Below are 20,710 nucleotides of genomic sequence, written 5' to 3' on the forward strand. Positions count from 1 at the left end.
TCAAGGTAACTATTTTTAAGAAGCAGAATGATATCATTTATTGATAAACACCTGGATTATAGGAAAATGATAACTGCATACATGTTGTGACAAAAGAGCTTCACCAGTGCCGACCCGACACAGACAGACACGGGAGGCACACATGTAAAAGAAATAAACTTTTATTTTCTTCACCTGTGGGACAACACAGTCCCACAAAGACCAAAAAGCACAAGCACAAATAATCTCCTCCTTACCATCACTCCTCACTGGCAAGTGTTGTTTCCCTCCTCCCGACTCTGGCTCCCCGAGTAACGACTGCTGGCTCCTTTTATAACACCACCGGAAGTGCTCCATGTGCTCCTTGACCTACGTCCGGCAGCACTTCCGGGTGTGGCAGGAAACCCACCCAAGAAGGCTCAGCAGTTGTTGCAGCACTCCCTGGCGGCACCCTCGGATCCCAACAGGGCTGTAACCAACTCCAACTCCTTTGAAGCCCTGCGGGAGTCCAAGGCACCACCTCAACCCAGGGGGGCTGCCAGGGGGTATTGTGCAGCCTATGTCTGTTCCCCCGAACCATATACAGAAGGGGCATCCCGGCTGTTCATGGGCTGTCCGCCACAATGTATTGATATTTAATAGAGGACACAGACACACTAGAGAGACATCTAACACAGAGTGGCTGGCCTTTTACTGGTATGTAGAGTTGTACTCTGTCTTGGCATAGATACCGTATACAGTATACTCACGTAAAAGTCGGGTCTTGAAACCCAAAAAATCGATCATAAAATCAGACCCGACTTATACGCCCGTTCAAAAATGCAACACTTAATTTTTCTAGTTTTTTTACATCTTCTTGCCTCCTCCAATCTCGTATCAGCTTCTCAGACGCATCAAATTTTGTTGCAGCAGTGCAGTTACCGATTTCTTTCGCTACTTCAACGACTTCTAATCTAAAACCAGCTTCATATTTCCTTCTGATCGAACGCTCCATCGTAGATAAGGGATGCTCTTACGATAAAGGTGTATGAGGATGTGAGATACAAAAAAAGCACAAAACAGTGCAAACGTTGCATCGGAATAGTTTGGGTATTGCCGTGTGGTCATGTAGGCACAATACATAGAAAACAAAGGCCGTGTGCTCCGTGGATACTCTCTCAGGTGGGCACTAGCATATCATAATGTCTTGGACCAATAGCATGAGTTTTCCACATTCAACCTATATGTCCGAAATTATAAAATTCCGGAAATTATACAGTAAAATCAAGCCCTGACTTATCTGCGAGTAGATATGGTAATTTTTTTTACGATGCCAAGTCTTTATGGATGGCATCTGATGTTGTGTGAAGTTGTACTCACGATAAGTGACACCGCCTATGTTATATGGGCTGGAGACAGTGGCACTGACCAAAAAACAGGAGACAGAGCTGGAGGTGGCAGAGTTAAAGATGTTAACCCTTAAACTGCCACATACTGGTGGTGGGTTAATGCACCCCTGAATGCCAAATACTTTTTTGCTCTACTTTTTAAGGAAATGTCACAATTCACCAAGAAAAACTGAAATTTTAATGGATCACATATCTTTTTCATGCAAAGAGCATCACAATTACTGCAACGCTGATCATTTTACACCCTGCCAATGAACTGTAAAAACTATTAAAAACAATAATCTTTTATTATATGTAGAAGGTGCAACTGACGCCATTAATGAAATTCAGTAACTCACCAACTGCGCCAGCTTCACTTGAACTGGCTGCACGCAAACACACAAAAGCCAACGCTGATGCTGGCAGGCCAGTCTAGTGCAGTGGCTGAGTCCCAGGGACAGTGATGCTGATTCACTAGGGGGGGCGGCTAGTAGTCATGAGCTGGCTACTCAACGAATGTATGGTATGGACTGATCATCTCCAGCATGCTGGAAAATTGCCCTGGGAACCGACTATAGATGGTTCCAGCAGTTTAAGGGTTAAAATTTGCATTGGGTGTGACGAGGATGGACAGGATTAGAAATGATGACATTAGAGGGTCAGCTCAGGTTGGACGGTTGGGAGACAAAGTCAGAGAGGCGAGATGGCGTTGGTTTGGACATGTGCAGAGGAAGGATGCTGGGTATATTGGGAGAAGGATGCTAAGGATAGAGCTGCCAGGGAAGAGAAGAAGTGGAAGGCCTAAGAGGAGATTTATGGATGTGGCAAGAGAGGACATGCAGGTGATGGGTGTGACAGAACAAGATGATGAGGACAGGAAGAGATGGAAAAAGATGTGGCAACCCCTAACAGGAGCAGCCTGAAATAGAAGAAGAAGAAGAAGAAGAAGAAGAAGAAGAAGAAGAAGAAGAAGAAGAAGAAGAAGAAGAAGAAGAAGAAGAAGAATCTGCCTCTGCTTTCTCAGTTTGCCTGCTGCTGTCATTTATCACTTCATAGGGATAAGGGCATCACTCATTCTGGCCCAAAAGTTAAGATGCTGAAGTTCACTTCTTGAAGTCCTGGCTTCTCAGCCTCTCCAGACTACTGACACACAGCTGTGGCTTGACAGACTGGTCCACAAAGATAAGAATTTGTCAAATTTGGCTCTCCAAAGCAGGATGCTCAAAGCATTTTGGTTCAGAGATCAGGATTCAGATGTTTTCAGACATATTGGAGAACTCTCCTCTCTCTGAGAGAACCTTTTGACTTCTCTCCGCTTTTCATTCTCTAATCTCCGCTCGATTCTTCCCACTTTGAGAGATGGGGAGCGTGTAGTTTTTAAAGAAAGTTGGACCTTCTCCTGATTGAATTAAAGACACAAAGTCAGTGTCTTGTAATAACAAAAAGTACAAGCAAAGGATAAAGCTCTGACCACAATCCATGGACAGTCTAATTTTTTTCCTGTACATTTTTCATGCTTTTGCGTGGTTTATTTGATGGGTACTCAATTTTTCCTCTGCACATTCTAGGACCTGGAGATGGGAGGCTTGTGTGGCCTGGTATGAGTGTGGGTGTGTCACCCTGTGCAGGTTACCTCCTGCCAGGTATCTGATGCTTCCTAGGGATTCTCATAAGCTAACTACATTAAATAGGTTTTATTAATGCAAAGTCACGCTTCTCAAAAACACATATGTTAGGTTTACAGGACTGCTGTGACTGAGTGAGGTAACAAATTTTCAAGTTTCGAGTTCAGATAGATTTACTCACTAGTCATAGTGCAAGAGAGTGGTAACATGTTGCATGTTGATTAGCACATGCATTAAGATTTACTGTACTGCCAAGTTCATAAATGGTAGGTCACAACGATCTCTCAACATATCTTCATCACTAACCCAAAAATCAAAAACCCTTAACCCCACTCTACATGGGGCTTTCAGGAAACACTATTACACACCTTGGGTCTTTAGTGACCCGATATACAGTCATATGAAAAAGTTTGGGAACCCCTCTTAATTCTTTGGATTTTTGTTTCTCGTTGGCTGAGCTTTCAAAGTAGCAACTTCATTTTAATATACGACATGCCTTATGGAAACAGTAGTATTTCAGCAGTGACATTAAGTTTATTGGATTAACAGAAAATATGCAATATGCATCATAACAAAATTAGACAGGTGCATAAATGTGGGCACCCCAACAGAGATATGACATCAATACTTAGTTGAGCCTCCTTTTGTAAATCTAACAGCCTCTCGACGCTGTCTTCCTATAGCCTCTGGATTCTGGATGGAGGTATTTCTGACCATTCTTCATACAAAATCTCTCCAGTTCAGTTCAATTTGATGGACAGCCTGCTTCAAATCAACCCATAGATTTCCGATGATATTCAAGTCAGGGGACTGTGACGGCCATTCCAGAACATTGTACTTCTCCATCCGCATAAATGCCTTTGTAGATTTCCAACTGTGTTTTGGGTCATTGTCTTGTTGGAATATCTAACCCCTGCTTAACTTCAACTTTGTCACTGATGCCTAAACATTATCCTGAAGAATTTGTTGATATTGGGTTGAATTCATCCGACCCTCGACTTTAACAAGGGCCCCAGTCCCTGAATTTGCCCCACAGCTCCACAGTATGATGGAACCTCCACCATATGTGACAGTAGGTAGCAGGTGTTTTTCTTGGAATGTGGTGTTCTTCTTCTGCCATGCAAAGTGCTTTTTGTTCTGACCAAATAACTCAATTTTTATCTCATCAGTCCAAAGCACTTTGTTCCAAAATGAATCTGGCTTGTCTAAATGAGCATTGGCATACAACAAGCGCCTCTGTTTGTGGCGTGAGTGCAGAAAGGGCTTCTTTCTCATCACCCTGCCATACAGATGTTCTTTGTGTAAATTGCACTGAATTGTAGAACAATTTACAGATACGCCATCTGCACCAAGATGTTCTTGCAGGTCTTTGGAGGTGATCTGTGGGTTGTCTGTCACCATTCTCACGATCCTGCCCATATGCCGCTCTTGTGTTTTTCTTGGCCTGCCAGACCTGCTGGGTTTAACAGCAACTGTGCCTGTGGCCTTCCATTTCCTGATTCCATTCCTTACAGTTGAAACTGACAGTTTAAACCTCTGAGATGGCTTTTTGTAGCCTTCCCCTAAACCAGGAGACTCAACAATCTTTGTTTTCAGATCTTTGGAGAGTTTCTTTGAGGATCCCATGCTGTCACTCTTCAGAGGAGAGTCCAAGGGAAATAAGCACAACTTGTAATTGACCACCTTAAATACCTTTATATCTCATGATTGGACACACCGGTCTATGAAGTTCAAGGCGTAACGAGCTCATCACACCAAGTAATCAGCATTGAGCAGTGACAGGCATTCAAATCAGCACAATGACAAGGGGACCCACATTTGTGCACAGCCAGTTTTTCACATTTGACTTAATTTGATAAACTAAATACTGCGTCACTAAAAATCTTTGTTCGGAAAACACCGCAGTCCTCAGATGTTCCTAGGAAATGAAAGACAGACCACTGTTATCATTATTGTTGAAAGGAGAGTCAGTTATTATGCAGGCTGAGAGAGGATCCCAAACTTTTTTATATGACTATATAAATCAAGCCACAAACAACCATAATTGCACTAACCTTTAGATAGATAGATAGATAGATAGATAGATAGATAGATAGATAGATAGATAGATAGATAGATAGATAGATAGATAGATAGATAGATAGATAGATAGATAGATAGATAGATAGATAGATAGATAGATAGATAGATAGATATGAAAGGCACTATATGATAGATAGATAGATAGATAGATAGATAGATAGATAGATAGATAGATAGATAGATAGATAGATAGATAGATAGATAGATAGATAGATAGATAGATAGATAATAATAATAATAATTTTTTGCATTTATATAGCGCTTTTCTCACTACTCAAAGCGCTCAGCAATTGCAGGTTAAGGGCCTTGCTTAAGGGCCCAACAGAGCAGAGTCCCTATTGGCATTTACGGGATTCGAACCGGCAACCTTCCGATTGCCAGTGCAGATCTCTAGCCTCAGAGCCACCACTCCGCCCTACATAGATACTTTATTAATCCCAAAGGGAAATTCACTTTATTGAATAGTTCTTCCCTGACCATTATGCCACGCAGCACAATAATCCGGGACTCACAGCTACATTTTTGTGATCATTGCAATGTGGCTTCTGGCACACTCCGTAGTGATCATCTGTTTTGCAGTCTACTCATACTGAAGTATTGTTTCACCTTCCGTGTTTTGTCTGCTTATGTTTCTGTAAAATGTTAGTTTACATGTCGCCAGGTCTGACACCACCGGACTTCTTCCTTTGGGGTCTGTTCAAAGGAAAAGTCTACCGGAACAAGCCTCACACTGTGGAAGATTTGAACGAAAACATCCAACGTGAAATTTCTGCTTTTCCCCCTAGGAACATGGAGCACCGCGTCAAAATGTGTCTGGCAGAAAATGGATGCCACTTCCAGCATCGCATGGAACGCAATCGATTACACATACGTCAAGGTGTATAGCGTATTTTCTTTATTCAGATTGCTTCTTCCTAACGGGAGTTGTAACAGAATATTCGGGGGCCTCTTTCGAGTGAATCTCCCTGGTACAACTACATCTACTCTCTCGTTATCTACTTTATTTCAATGGGAAGTTTCTTCTTGTTTGGCTTGAATAAGAATATGAAAGTGTGGAGTGGTCTTCGACAAGGAGACACGCATATCATCTTTGACATCCAATCTGTTTCGACTTTTCGATTTGATATAAACAAGTGCTGAAAACACAGACTCATAAAGGACAGGGAATCGGAGCAGTCATAGCACGCTTTACCTGATGAGGGTAGTCTTGTGTCGATGTCACACCAGTTAGATTTCAACCTAAGCTAATTAAAACAAAGTAATTTTGCAATTTTGTGCAAAGATATTTATTCAGGTTGCAAACAAATTACAATTACAATTACAATTACAATTACAATTAAAAGGGAAGAGGTCGGGGCAAAACTTTATTTTTAATATTCCTTAGACTATCCTTTCTGCTCTTTCATCACCATGTGCTCGTTCCTTTTGATGCTGTGGCTCTCCACTTATATCCTTAAACATTTTTTTGCTTTGTTTTGTGCTTGCTTTCTAGTGCCCCCGGATGCGGCCCGATGTTCAAATCGACCACCGTCGCCGTGGAGACGACCTTCAGGGAAATTCAGAGCGGATGCGACCCTGCCATCACATGTAGCGTGCCAACATTTGGAGACCTCGGCTCCATTGTCTACTCGAGTCCAGATGGGTCGATCGAGCAGCCATTTGGTGGCAAAGTTAAGAAGCACATCTACAGGCAAAAAGTGGGCTTCTCCTTTTCATTCACAAAGAAGGCTTCCATCAAGCTGGAATCCTCGGCCGCGGTGTTTTCCGAAAATGCAGAAGAGGTGTCGAGGGAGCTGAGCTTTCGAAAGAGAAAACGGATTGACTTTGGAGACCACTCACCGCAGAGTGTGGTCCCCTTAGAACGGTTATTTAACCCCAAAGAGAAAATGTGCTGCCACAATGGCCATCTGGCGAGTGATGCCACCCACCAAACGTCTATGCAATCCTGTGAGTCAAACAGTGCTTCTGTGAAGGACTGCAATCCGGAGTCAACCTGTTCTGAGAACGAGCTTATCCACCCTTCTCCCATCTCTGTTGTGCCAACGATAAATGTGGGCGATGTGAGGGAGGACAAACCAGACTTACTAGAAGGTGATGTGATGGATGTGAGACAGAATTTACAAGTAGAAGAAGACGTCACGGAAGAAGAAGGAATACACAAGGGGGAACGTTTCGGCGAAGACGATATCGACCTCGTGAGGCCTACCGAGGAGTCTTCTGCTCCCCAGCACAAGGAACAAAGTTCAGAAAACATTGGAATACGGGAAGGCGAGTGTTTAGATGCAGGGAATTCCAACATGGCGCTACTATCTGAAGTGTCCTCTACCCCTCCACAGAAAGATCCAGAGACTGAACAAAATCCACGCATCTTCACAAAGCCCTCTCAGCCTTTCGTTCCCGTTTTGGGTAAAGATGGGTCAACGGTACTCCAATGGCCTTCAGAGATGCTGCTCTTCACGAAAACAGAGCCATCCTTATCCTACAGCTGTAATCCTCTGTATTTTGATTTTCGATTAACACGGAATAAGATGGACTCTCCAAAAAAGAAATGTCAAATATGCAAAGCACACGTCCTCCAGACGTCCCATGAAGATAGGGGTACCAGACAAGAGGAGAACACAACACCCGAAGACCGGGGCAGAGACACTGGGATTCCTACTCTTGACCTTACTGACCCTAGTGACATCCGTGGTCACTCCATACTCATCCCGGAATCTGACGACAATCATCTGAATGAACCCCAGGGTTCAATCAAAATAAAACGGCATAAGAGGTCCAAGAAATGTCACGAAGCCGGTGAAGATCATCATGAGGAATTGCAGAAAAGTGGTAGCGGCGAAAAGTGTGAGTGCTGCAGTAAGAGGAGGAGAAAGCGTCGGAAAACAGTGCCCACCAAAGATGGAGAAGCTGGTCCTGATGCAGCTGGAGGTGTGACCACCTTGGAAGGCATTCATCAGCTGAATGAGACAGATCTCATTTCTGAGGTGATGAACACTCATGAGCAGGTAGAGCCTTCCAAAAATGAGGAATGTGTGGATGACACACATTGGAATGGACATAAACAAGAGAATGTTCTTGTGGATGCAATTGACAACCAACAAGGGGCTGCCTTAGTCCTGGAGAAGGAGAATGCTGATGGAGAACCGGTGCTGGAATGCGGTAGAGGAGATGCACGTACTCCATCAACCATGGGCACGATCTCTGAAATGCCTGCCGCCTGCGTCATCGGTGAGTCGGTGGAGCGAACCCACAGGAGACTTGTGCGTACGGCCCGACTCTTAAACAAGAGACATGCGTCTCACAACGACCACCAGGGATTCTTCCCGAAACAACGGCTGTATTCAAGGCTGACCTCTCTGAGCAAAGTGTCCTACCGACTGGTGAGAGCAAGAAGGCAGTGGCAACACCAGAGCACCATTCTGTCTACCGGTAAGCCAACAAAGAAAAGGAAAAGGAAGAGAAAAGTCTACCTCGGCGGTCAGGGCTTCTTGATCAGCTGGAGCGTGGACCATCATGGCCGCAATCCCTTGCAGGGTTCTCTCCAGCCGAACCTTTGCATGGAAAGTACAGATTCATTTTCGAGCAACGTCAAGGAGGGCGAAGGAAAACCAGTGAGCCTGGAAATTACGAAGGATTTAGTACCAGCGGGCAAACTCCTGAGCCCCTGCCCTCCCCAGAATTTCCTTGTAGCGACAGAGGGGCATCCCATCGTGGGCATCTTAGACTGGAGCAGGGAATCGGAAACTTCGCTTGTGGCGATGAAGCGTGGCGACGTTTCAGGAATTTCGGCTGAAACAGTCTCCAGTCGAGAGACGGAGCAAAGAGACGGTTGGAAGTTCCCAGACGGTAATAAGACCCTCAGTATTTGTCAAGCCCCCAAGATGGACCCCCCCAAAGCAAAAGACATTGAGAGGACCCTTTTTAAAGCTCACTGCTGTCGCTACGAAGTAAAGCAGCCGAGGGAGATGCACAGATCTGGCGTGGCGCAGAGTGATTTATTCCGACATGGTCTCAAAAGCCCACCTCATTTACCATTTCAGGAGGCAAAGCTAAGCCGACACGATTTCAAACCGGGACGCTTTAGTGCTCCATTCTTGGCAGCTCCACAGACTTTGTTGTTATCTCCAGATCAGCCAGATGCCTACAAAGCCCTTCAGTTTCTAGGCCACAAGAACTTTTTGCACCAGCAGAGGTTGTCGAGCAGGTTCAAACCGGTCATCGCCATCCCGGCCCACGCTGTGTCTTCTCCTACTGTGCATCCCATTCATGTGCAGCCTCCCCTTTCATCGGCGGCCATCACCATTCAGCACACCATCCTTCAGAACCACAACGCCACTGTAGCTGCCACCTGTTCCTTCTTGCAGCCTCATCCGGTCCTATTTCCGCAGGTCTTGCCCCTCTCCAGAGCCCCTCATCTGCCCTTAAGTGCAAGTATGTGTCCGGGAAGTCAGTCGCCTTTCATTCCTGCTTCCCAAATACCAATGGTGGCACCAGGGGCACTCCATCAAGGCCCAGTGACAATTCATGCGTTGCCACATTCGGCCATCTTTCCACCATTGTTGCCACCCCATCCTCCAGTTATTCCATTACAGCCATTATTTTGAATATGTACATTAAAAATCACACACACACACACACACTGTATTGCTTCCAATTTAAGACGTACCCCCAATATAAAAACAGATTTTCAGAGGAAAAAAATGACTGGCATGTACAAAAATTTCAAATAAATATATCGGCATATTTTCATGGAATCATTTTTATCGGGCAAGTCAGCCCACTCAAAATCGCTGTCTACTTCACAAGCTCCACTGCCCACTCACACTTGTTCTTTACAGGCCCACTCACTCCCAATCACCTTCCCCTTCAAATGCCTGCCCGTCCACCCAACTTACTGAACCCGATCGTGCTTCACTTCACAAGCAGGCGCCCAATCACTGTCTCCATCACCTGCCCAGGTTTCCCGCCCACCTGTGCCCCTTTGCTGTTCCTTTCACAATGCCCAGTCTCGTTTGCTTTAACCTTCACAAAACCCACCCACCTGGGCATGTCCAATTGCTATTTCCTCCATAATTACCGTCCAACCCTATTCGCCCAATTGCTATCCCCTTCACAAGCCTGCCTGCCCAACCACCTGTGCCCAATTGCTGTCCCTTTCACACTGCTTACACCCATTTTCCATCCCCTTCAAAAGCCTGATCGCTAGCAACCACTTGCTGTGCCCAACCTTTGTGCCCTTCACTACCCTGACCGCCATCACCCACTTGCTGCTCTCTTCATATGCCCACTCACACACCAAAAGCGTGCCCCTTTGTGCCCAATTTCTGTCCCCCCACTTCAAAATTCTACCCCTCTGTTCATTGGTGTCCAATCGCTGTCCTCTTCACAGGCCTAGTCATGGCCAATTGCTGTCCCCTTCAATATCCTGCCCTCCCGACTGCCTGTGTCCACTTGCTGCTCCCATCACAAGTGCATGACAAAATCACCGTCCTGTGACCCAAACCTCACCCACCCAGGTGCGCCCAATTGCTGTCCCCTTCTCAATGGCTGGCCAGCAACACCCATCTGTTGTCCCTTTCGTATGTCCAGTTGCTGTCCCCTTCTCAAGGCCACGTGCATGCACCCAGTCGCTGACCCCTTCTCAATGGCCAGTCAGCCTCACCCAACTGCTATCCCTTTCATATGTCCAGTTGCTGTCCCCTTTTCAAGGCTGCCTTCCCCCCCACCAGCATGCTTTCTTATCTGTTAAGCTGCATGCAGTCTTATAAAAGTGTGTGACAATGAAATACCTCAAATTTTGGATGTACCCCAATTTTAACTTTAGAAACAAGTTGCCAAAGGTGAATTTTAATTTGGGAGCAATACGGTATATATTAATATATATATATATATATATATATATATATATATATATATATATATATATATATATATATATATATATATATATATATATATATATATATTAACATGAATATTCAAAATAATGGCTTATGCGTATATATGTATGGTGTATGTGTGTGTATATGTGAACACGTAATTACATTTATAGTATATAAAATAACAGGACACACATTAGGTATCTTTTCTAAAGCAGCTATTTACAGCCTATAGCAATTTTATTAACTGTACTGTTAACGATAATACATTATTAAAGTAATTGAAATCTTTCAGTAAGTTATGTATTCTCAATTGTCAATGTGTTATATCATGTTAAAGAGGCTAACAGTATGTTTTGAAACACGGAGACTGTTAATAGCTGCTAAACTAAAATATTACCAATTGGTGTTTTACATATACAGTATGTCCTAGAAATAGATTGTTTTGATGAAGACATTGGCCATTAATCAGATAGTGTAAGGTATTAATAAACTCACACACACACACATATATTATATATATTTTATATATATATATATATATATATATATATACATTGTTATGAAAATGTAATAATTATTAGAATACATATACAGAGACACATGTTCCGTGTGGGTGTGTATGTACTACAGTATATGTACATGGAGATGCAATAAACATACATCAGTTAAATGTCAGTTGCTATATTCAATCTGTACATACAACATAGAGGTGTGTGTGTGTGTTGGTTTTCTTATTTATTCACCTGGATCAGCATCTACATCACAAATGAAGGCACGATCACTAGTTAAACACAGAATACTAATAAACAGACAGATCAACAAAACCTTTGCCATCTCTCTTACCACTTCCTAGTGGCCCATCTGAAAGTACCCCACTACTCACTTCTCCTGATCTTGGTCTATGTCTTCCTCCTTTCCACTAAGCTTTCCTTCAGTCCCTCCAATTAACTCCAGAACTCCATGGGAATTTTGACTCAAGGTGGTTGTAGACCGCAGACCAGCAATCTGTGCTGCCCACTATTGGCCCGGTGGTTTCTTAACTTCTCCCAATCCTACCATAGACTCACTCATTTTCTGACGGGAGGGTCTGGCGTCCTTATTGTTGGCTGAGTTTACCTTAGAGCACTGGGATGTACGGCTCAGAGACGTGCTCTACATGTCCCCCCTTCTCTTTCTTCTTCGTAGATGCATTTCTCTGTGGCATATCCACTGCTGATGTAATATTACTGCCATGCCTTCATGCCCATGAGGCACTCCTAGGATTTTCCTTGGCTCTTACTCTGTCCTGTGCTCCATCTTGCTTTCTGTTGTCCCCTTGTACACCAGGACAGTCATCCTATATATGTAGGGATGGAGGCATACACACACAAGCATGCACATGTGCCAAGCCATTTCAAAATATGCTTATTATGCTTTGCAATCAGAACTCAACCTCTTGACAACAAAATAAACAGAACAAGTAATTTTTAAATTGCGACATCATTACTGTGAACACAGAGAGAAGTCTAACAAGATCTTAGTGCAACAAATCCACAAGCAGGAAGTTCGCAATGCAATATCAGTAATCACCAACACAGATGGAGATAGGATCATTGGCCATAGAAATATAACGCACATATTTAGAGACTACTATAAGTCCTTATATTCTACTCAGTTTAAAGAAGACAAGACACAACCTAATTTGTTTTACATAGATAAGAGATACAACAGCTAGATACTCTCATTGCAGAAGAATTGAATAAACCTATGACACTATCAGAATTACTAGATGCTATAAACTCATTTAAGAGCGGGAAAGCACCAGGTCTTGATAGCCACCCTGCCGAATTTTATTAAAAAAATTCAATGAAGTTAGCTCCCCTTTTATTAGCAACATTTACAGAAGCCAGAGGCAATTAAATTCCACCTCAAACTTTTCATCAAGCATTAATTACCATGTGCATCATATAGACCAATCTCTCTTTTGAATAATGATGTTAAGATACCTTCTAATGTTCTAGCTAGAAGGATTCAGAAAGTGCTTCCTTTGGTAATATCACATGACCAAACCAGATTTATTAAAAGCAGACACTTAGATTCCAGTCTTCAATGCCTATTTAATATAATATATTCACCCATAAAGTCTAACACGCCAGAGATCTCATAATCTTTGGATGAAGAAAAAGCCTCTGATATGGTTGAATGGGACTACCTATTCACCACATTGCACAAAATTGGGTTTGGCCCGAACATATGTACATGGATCAAACTACTGTATACCACTCCAGAACCTTCAGTTTGTATTAACAACATTATTTCAGACTACTTCAAACTAGAATGCGGTACTAGACAAGGATGCCCCCTGTCACCACTGCTATTTGCAATTGAGCCACTGGCTGTTCACTTTCAAAATGCATCTGAGATAAAGGGGATTTTCAGAGAAGGACTTAAACAGAAAATATCACCACATGCAGATGATATGGTACTGTATATATGAGACCCACGAAATTCTGTGCCTGCAGTCCGAACTGCACTAGTAGAATTTCAAAAGATATCTGGACTCAAAATTAATTTGAACAAAAGTGGGCAGACTACAATGCAGGCAGTGTGGTGGAGTGGTTAAGCTCTTAGACTTCAAATTCTGAGATTGTGGGTTCAGATACCACTCTGTGACCTTGAGCAAGTCACCTGACCTGCCTGTGCTCCAGTTGGAAGACCAAAAGAAATGGAACCCATTGTGTCATGAATGTTGTAAGTCACCTTGAATAAAGGTGTCAGGCTAATAAGTAACTGTGAACATTGGCAAAATGTGCCCTTACAGCTTAAGTAGCGTCCATCGGTGGCTCTCAGCTTGTCGTTAAGTCATGTCATTTATTTATATAGCACATTTCAAAACAACTGGAGTTGACGCAGAGTGCTTTCCAGTTAAAAAGAATTAAATAACAAATACTAGCCAAATCTGGAATCACTCCCAGGTGTGGTGGAAGCCCAATGTAGGACTCTGCAGCTCCCCCTGGAGGTCCCCCACGGAACCCAACCAGGCTATCACGAACCCCAACTCCCATGAGTCTGCTTTATATATTATATATATATATGTATATATATATATATATATATATATATATGGCGGCTCGAGTCACAAAGACAAAATGAGTCCCAAAAATAGTTGGGATGCCAACCCGGCCAATTCTATTTAATAAGTGACAGGCGAGCGTGGTGGCGCTCAAACATAAAGAATGCTGGCAGTCACCTCCACTTTGCCCTCTGGTGGTCGTTCCGAGTGTCAACTGGATGATAACATGCATACAAGAGCGCAATATTTCACCCTACAGTATTTTTAGTCGACCAATGAGAAACATGTGTACCAAGTTTCAAGACAATTGCTCCAGCCGTTCGGAAGTGATGCTGGAAAATACATACATACACACACACATACATTGACTTTTATATATATAGATATATATATACATGAAAAGAAATATATAAAAAATAAATACACACATATATATGTATATATATATATATATATATATATATATATATATATATATATATTGGCGCAGTGGGTAGCACTGCTGCCTCGCAGTTGGGAGATCTGGGGACCTGGTTTCGCTTCCCAGGTCCTCCCTGCGTGGAGTTTGCATGTTCTCCCCGTGTCTGCGTGGGTTTCCTCCGGGTGCTCCGGTTTCCTCCCACAGTCCAAAGACATGCAGGTTAGGTGGATTGGAGATTCTAAATTGGCCCTAGTGTGTGCTTGGTGTGTGGGTGTGTTTGTGTGTGTCCTGCGGTGGGTTGGCACCCTGCCTGGGATTGGTTCCTGCCTTGTGCCCTGTGTTGGCTGGGATTGGCTCCAGCAGACCCCCGTGACCCTGTGTTTGGATTCAGCGGGTTGGAAAATGGATGGATGGATGGATGGATGTGGGAAGCAGCCCGGACACAGACAGACGGACATCATTTTAAAGTCTAACACACATGTTTATTTATAATAATAAAGTGCACAACCCAGTGCTGCAGCACCAATCACCCCAATACTCCAGGCCAAACCACAGTATGCCTTGTCTCTTCAGGCCGCCTCTTTCCTCTCCCACATCTTGTTCTCTTCCACCCGACTAAAGCCCTGAATGAAGGGATGCGGTCCCTTTTATTATCCCCCGGATGTGCTCCAGGTGTGCTCCGGCATTCTTCCACCGACACGTCCCAGTATGGCGGAAGTGCCGGCTGTATCCCCGGAATCACTCCAGGTGTCCCTGCTCCTCTTCCCCCAAGCACTCTAGGCATTGGGGTGCCCCCTGGCAGTGACCACGGGCCCCTACAGGGTTGAGCTTCAAAGCCCTGCACCCGTGGCCCCCACAGCAACCAGGGCGGTCACCCCCTCGTGGTCTGGAGGAAGCGTGAGCCCTCCTCCAGTCCTCTTGGGCATCCCAGCTGGGTACCACCCCCAGCCGCGTGCCACAATATATATATATATATATATAAAAGAAAGACATCACACATTAAAACAACTGACAGTTAATGTCATTTTCACTTGTCGGGCTGGTGCTGTGCTGGTGCACTAATTGAGCATCATTATATACTCCCTAGCTTAATTAGCTATGTTCATGAAAAAAACAAAATATCCCACTCTCCCACCATGGACAGTTTGCATCTTTGTCTCTCAAGCTTGCCAACCATGTTGAACAACATTAATATTACCAAGCATAATTAGCCAGCCTCATCATCCTCAAATGAAACAACTCACACAATCACCCAAAAGGCTGGTCCACATTGTGCAATATATTATACTACCCAGTTTAATCAGTCAACCTTATCAATAAATAAAGAAATAAATAAAAAATCCCACCTCTCCCACCATTGACAGTTGGCAATAGGAGAGGCTGGTCAACATTGAACAATATCACACACTGTCCAGCTTAATTAGCCATATTCATTACAGACATCCCACTTCTGACACAACTATAACTGAGTTTAGGTTCACTGCGTCAATGCCCACCAAACCCCTGGCCCTTGAGTTCCATGTTTAAGATGTGGGAGGAAATCTAAAGACTTGGACAAAAACAAAACAAAAAAACGAACACACACAAACACACACGGTCACAGGGAGATTATGCAAACAACAGACACCCATCCTAGCTGTACCCTTCTATCACCCACCTGTTGGTTATTTGTCCATCTTATTGTTGTACTGGTCATTAATTCTGCACTCTTTTCAATGTTCTCTGTCTCTGTATGAGTGTGTAAAGTTCACAACGTTCTGCCCAAGTGGCCGAACAAACAGAGATTCTTCCTCATGACCCCTTGTCACTCATGGCATATATATTTATATATATATATATATATATATATATATATATATATATATATATATATATATATATATATACATATATATTTTATAAAGGACATGTCCATATGTAAAGAAAAACGAAAAATGAGATTTCCTCAACTTTTGACCCTCTATAGCTTGACCTTAAGTACTGTATTATATGGGCCATAGGAATTTAATGTACATGTTGTACATTGGACATGTTTTGTATTCTACCTGTAAATGCAATTGTAAAATAAGTTCCTTTAATTTTATGGTGTGCCCTCTACCTTGTACGTATTCAGCATTTAGATAAAAAGGGATCAAATATGTTTTGGTTTTGATTTTTTTACTACAGGTTTACTGCAAAATTAAAATCTATAATTAACAATCATATCTTGCAATAAAATATGAATAAATATTTAAAGGCTACTAACCTGTGTATCTGCTCTGTTATTTCGCTGATGTTTTAAGAGGTGGCAGATTCAAAGGACCTCGACAGAACCACCATGTGTGTATTTCCATGTGAGGGGCATTCCTTTATCCTTTCATCTCCTACATTGCAATATGGCACATGGTACTTTATTACTGAGGCAACAAGGAGACCACCTCACGCTGCACGAGCTAATTGGTGGGGAGAGACCCTCATTTAAATGTGTGCAGTTTCTAAAGCAAATTCTAATACAGTGCCTTACATATTTACGGTGCATCCGTAAAGTATTCCCAGCACATCACTTTGTCCACATTTTGTTATGTTTCAGCCTTATTCCAAAATGGATTAAATTAATTTTTTTCCACAGAATTCTACACACAACACCCCATAATGACAACGTGAAAAAAGTTTACTTGAGATTTTTGCAAATTTATTAAAAATAAAAAAATTGAGAAAGCACATGTACCTAAGTATTCACAGCCTTTGCCATGAAGCTCACAATTGAGCTCAGGTGCATCCTGTTTCCCCTGATCATCCTTGAGATGTTTCTGCAGCTTCATTGGAGTCCACCTGTGGTAAATTCAGTTGACTGGACATGATTTGGAAAGGCACACACCTGTCTATAGAAGGTCCCACAGTTGACAGTTCATGTCAGAGCACAAACCAAGCATGAAATCAAAGGAATTGTCTGTAGACCTCCGAGACAGGATTGTCTCGAGGCACAAATCTGGGGAAGGTTACAGAAAAATTTCTGCTGCTTCGAAGGTCCCAATGAGCACAGTGGCCTCCATCATCCGTAAGTGGAAGAAGTTCGAAACCATCAGGACTCTTCCTAGAGCTGGCCGGCCATCTAAACTGAGCGATCGGGGAGAAGAGCTTTAGTCAGGGAGGTGACCAAGAACCCGATGGTCACTCTGTCAGAGCTCCAGAGGTCCTCAGTGGAGAGAGGAGAACCTTCCAGAAGGACAACCATCTCTGCAGCAATCCATCAATCAGGCCTGTATGGTAGAGTGGCCAGACAGAAGACACTCCTTAGTAAAAGGCACATGGCAGGCTGGAGTTTGCCAAAAGGCACCTGAAGGACTCTCAGACCATGAGAAAGAAAATTCTCTGGTCTGATGAGACAAAGATTGAACTCTTTGGTGTGAATGCCAGGCATCACGTTTGGAGGAAACCAGGCATCGCTCATCACCAGGCCAATACCATCCCTACAGTGAAGCATGGTGGTGGCAGCATCATGCTGTGGGGATGTTTATCAGTGGCAGGGACTGGGAGACTAGTCAGGATAAAGGGAAAGATGACTGCAGCAATGTACAGAGACATCCTGGATGAAAACCTGCTCCAGAGCGCCCTTGACCTCAGACTGGGGCGATGGTTCATCTTTCAGCAGGACAACGACCCTAAGCACACAGTCAAAATATCAAAGGAGTGGCTTCAGGACAACTCTGTGAATGTCCTTGAGTGGCCCAGCCAGAGCCCAGATTTGAATCCGATTGAACATCTCTGGAGAGATCTTAAAATGGCTGTGCACCGACGCTTCCCATCCAACCTGATGGAGCTTGAGAGGTGCTGCAAAGAGGAATGGGCGACACTGGCCAAGGATAGGTGTGCCAAGCTTGTGGCATCATGTTCAACAAGACTTGAGGCTGTAATTGCTGCCAAAGGGGCATCGACAAAGTATTGAGCAAAGGCTGTGAATACTTATGGACATGGGATTTCTCAATTTTTTTACTTTTAATAAATTTGCAAAAACCTCAAGTAAACTTTTTTCATGTTGTCATTATGGGGTGTTGTGTGTAGAATTCTGAGGAAAAAAATGAATTTAATCCATTTTGGAATAAGGCTGTAACATAACAAAATGTGGAAAAAGTGATGTGCTGTGAATACTTTCCGGATGCACTCTATCTATCTATCTATCTATCTATCTATCTATCTATCTATCTATCTATCTATCTATCTATCTATCTATCTATCTATCTATCTATCTATCTATCTATCTATCTATCTATCTATCTATCTATCTATCTATCTATCTATCTATCTATCTATCTATCTATAGAGTGCCTTACAACCTGATAAACGCTGATGTGCAGTTTCAGGCGGCACAAAGACTTGTAGTTACTTTAAGTGTCTCTCATTAAATCATCATTTCCAGCTTTCTTCAGGGCAGGCTGCATGCCTGTCTCAATATGGCTGCCTAGTTGTGTTCCTCATTGTTTTCTCTTCATGGCCATGGTTTAAGACAGAGAGAGACAGGGAGGTAAGGCGACCAACTTCGTAGATTCTTCTTCTAAACCTTTACACCAATAGGGTGTCATGACACAGAATGGCTTTTGATTCAAAGCCAATCCTAGTCAGCCATACTCCAGTACTAATCGGGGGCACGCAGTACCTTTCACACCTGCCCCCAAAAACAATCGTTGAGCTGATGCTTGCCATCTAGGTAGTTTGGCCTCCATGTTCCTGTGGTGGGGGGATAGTGGGGTTGGTAGTTGCTTTGTTTAGGGCTTTTACTCTCTCAGTCCAAACACAGTCACTCTCACCAAGCTGGTCTGATGCTCCATTCCACACACGGCCTTTTCACTCATCCTTGGTGGACTTCCTGTCCTGCAGACAATCACTTGCCAAGCTTGTTTTAGGGTCTTCCACCAGCCCTGCCCTAAAATATCTCACCCTGTTATTCCTTAAGACTGGGCAGGGGGCACTGGGCACTGCTGTTTTTGTCAATAAAATCCTGACACACCAATATTACATTTTCTTTGTCTAACTTATAAATAAAGACATACAAAATATTTATTGGCTCATAAACAAAATTTCACACCACCACAGTGTCCAATCAAGACATCAACATGTCACCGAACCATCTTCACTTTAATGGTTCTCCTGGAATACAAACTCACCTCCACATCCATTGTATTAATGGAAATGAACCGGGTTAACATTCTGCCAAAGAGATGAAGAACGGCAGGCCACAAAGTCAAAGTAAGATGAAGATGAACACCAAAAGCAAAACACTTTGAGGTGTCATTATGAGCAGAGTAGACAAATCGTCATGTCTTCTTTGCATTTTGATGCCTGTCTCAATATGGCTGCCAAGTTGTGATCCTCATTGTTATCTTTACATGGCCACGGTGTGTGTGTGTGTGTGAGAGAGAGAAAGAAAGAGAGGAGTAAGGTGACCAACTGTCACAAGAATAACACGAAGACATCAAAACGGTTTGGGGCAGCCACCCGTATATGGCCGAAAAGGTTTAAAATTAGCATTGAAATGCACAGGTCAAGTTTTCAGATTGAACTGATTTTTATAGACCAGATCCAGGAAGTGATGTCATCTTGGATGCTGGAACCAGAAGTGATGTTTCAAGATGGCGCCAGAACTGGAAGTGACATCTTTCTGGGCGCCGGAACCAGAAGTGACATCTTTGGGGGCAGATGAAACCGGAAGTGACATCTTTCTGGGCATCTAAACCAGAAGTGACATCTTTGAAGAGAAATCAGACAGGTTTTCTTGTATTTGGTCTGTAGAGAGAACAGAGGAAAGTTTAGCGCAAACCCGCCACTCCCTGGCCTGGCGTGGAATTACTTCATTCGGTCCACTCAGCTTCCTCCTATTCACACGTGTGTGACACACGTTAATCAGTAGGCACCATCTGAATGCAAGTTGGAGAAGAAACGGAAACAGGGGTCAGTGCAGGAGGGCAAAGGAAAAAGGGAGACCAAGAAAAGCAGAAAATGGAAAAGAAACAAAACGTTAAGTGAAGAAAGGTAAACAAAGGAGGAGGAATGAGGGCCGTATCTGCGCTGCTGGTCAGTTTCTCTAGAGCAAGATGGAGGGTTGGAGGGGACAGTGAGAGGGTGGGAGGGTGAGGGAGGTCCTGATGCAACAGCATCCAAAAGAGAGAAAGGGAACAGCATCCTGGGAGTTATAGGGATTGAAGGACGTGGCACATGGTAATTAATTTGTCCCGTTATGATATTTTAATAGTTGTGAAGTTTGGGTTTGATGTCTTACAGTCATTAAGAGCACCAAAGATGTGATGTTTGCTCTGAGGATGTTGATG

The 20,710-nt window shown here is 43.3% G+C and overlaps 1 protein-coding gene across 1 annotated transcript in view; it reads left to right on the forward strand.

Annotated features, from left to right (window-relative positions):
• Window positions 1-9,947, forward strand: part of znf804a (zinc finger protein 804A) — a 359,039-nt gene extending 349,092 nt beyond the window's left edge. The window contains exon 4 of the mRNA XM_051930612.1: window positions 6,546-9,947. Coding sequence (XP_051786572.1) covers window positions 6,546-9,657 — 3,112 coding nt within the window. The 3' untranslated portion in view covers window positions 9,658-9,947. The remainder of the gene's footprint in view (window positions 1-6,545) is intronic.
• Window positions 9,948-20,710: the final 10,763 nt, after the last annotated feature.

The sequence above is a fragment of the Erpetoichthys calabaricus genome, chromosome 8 (assembly GCF_900747795.2).
Source record: "Erpetoichthys calabaricus chromosome 8, fErpCal1.3, whole genome shotgun sequence".
In the NCBI taxonomy this organism is placed as follows: domain Eukaryota; kingdom Metazoa; phylum Chordata; class Cladistia; order Polypteriformes; family Polypteridae; genus Erpetoichthys; species Erpetoichthys calabaricus.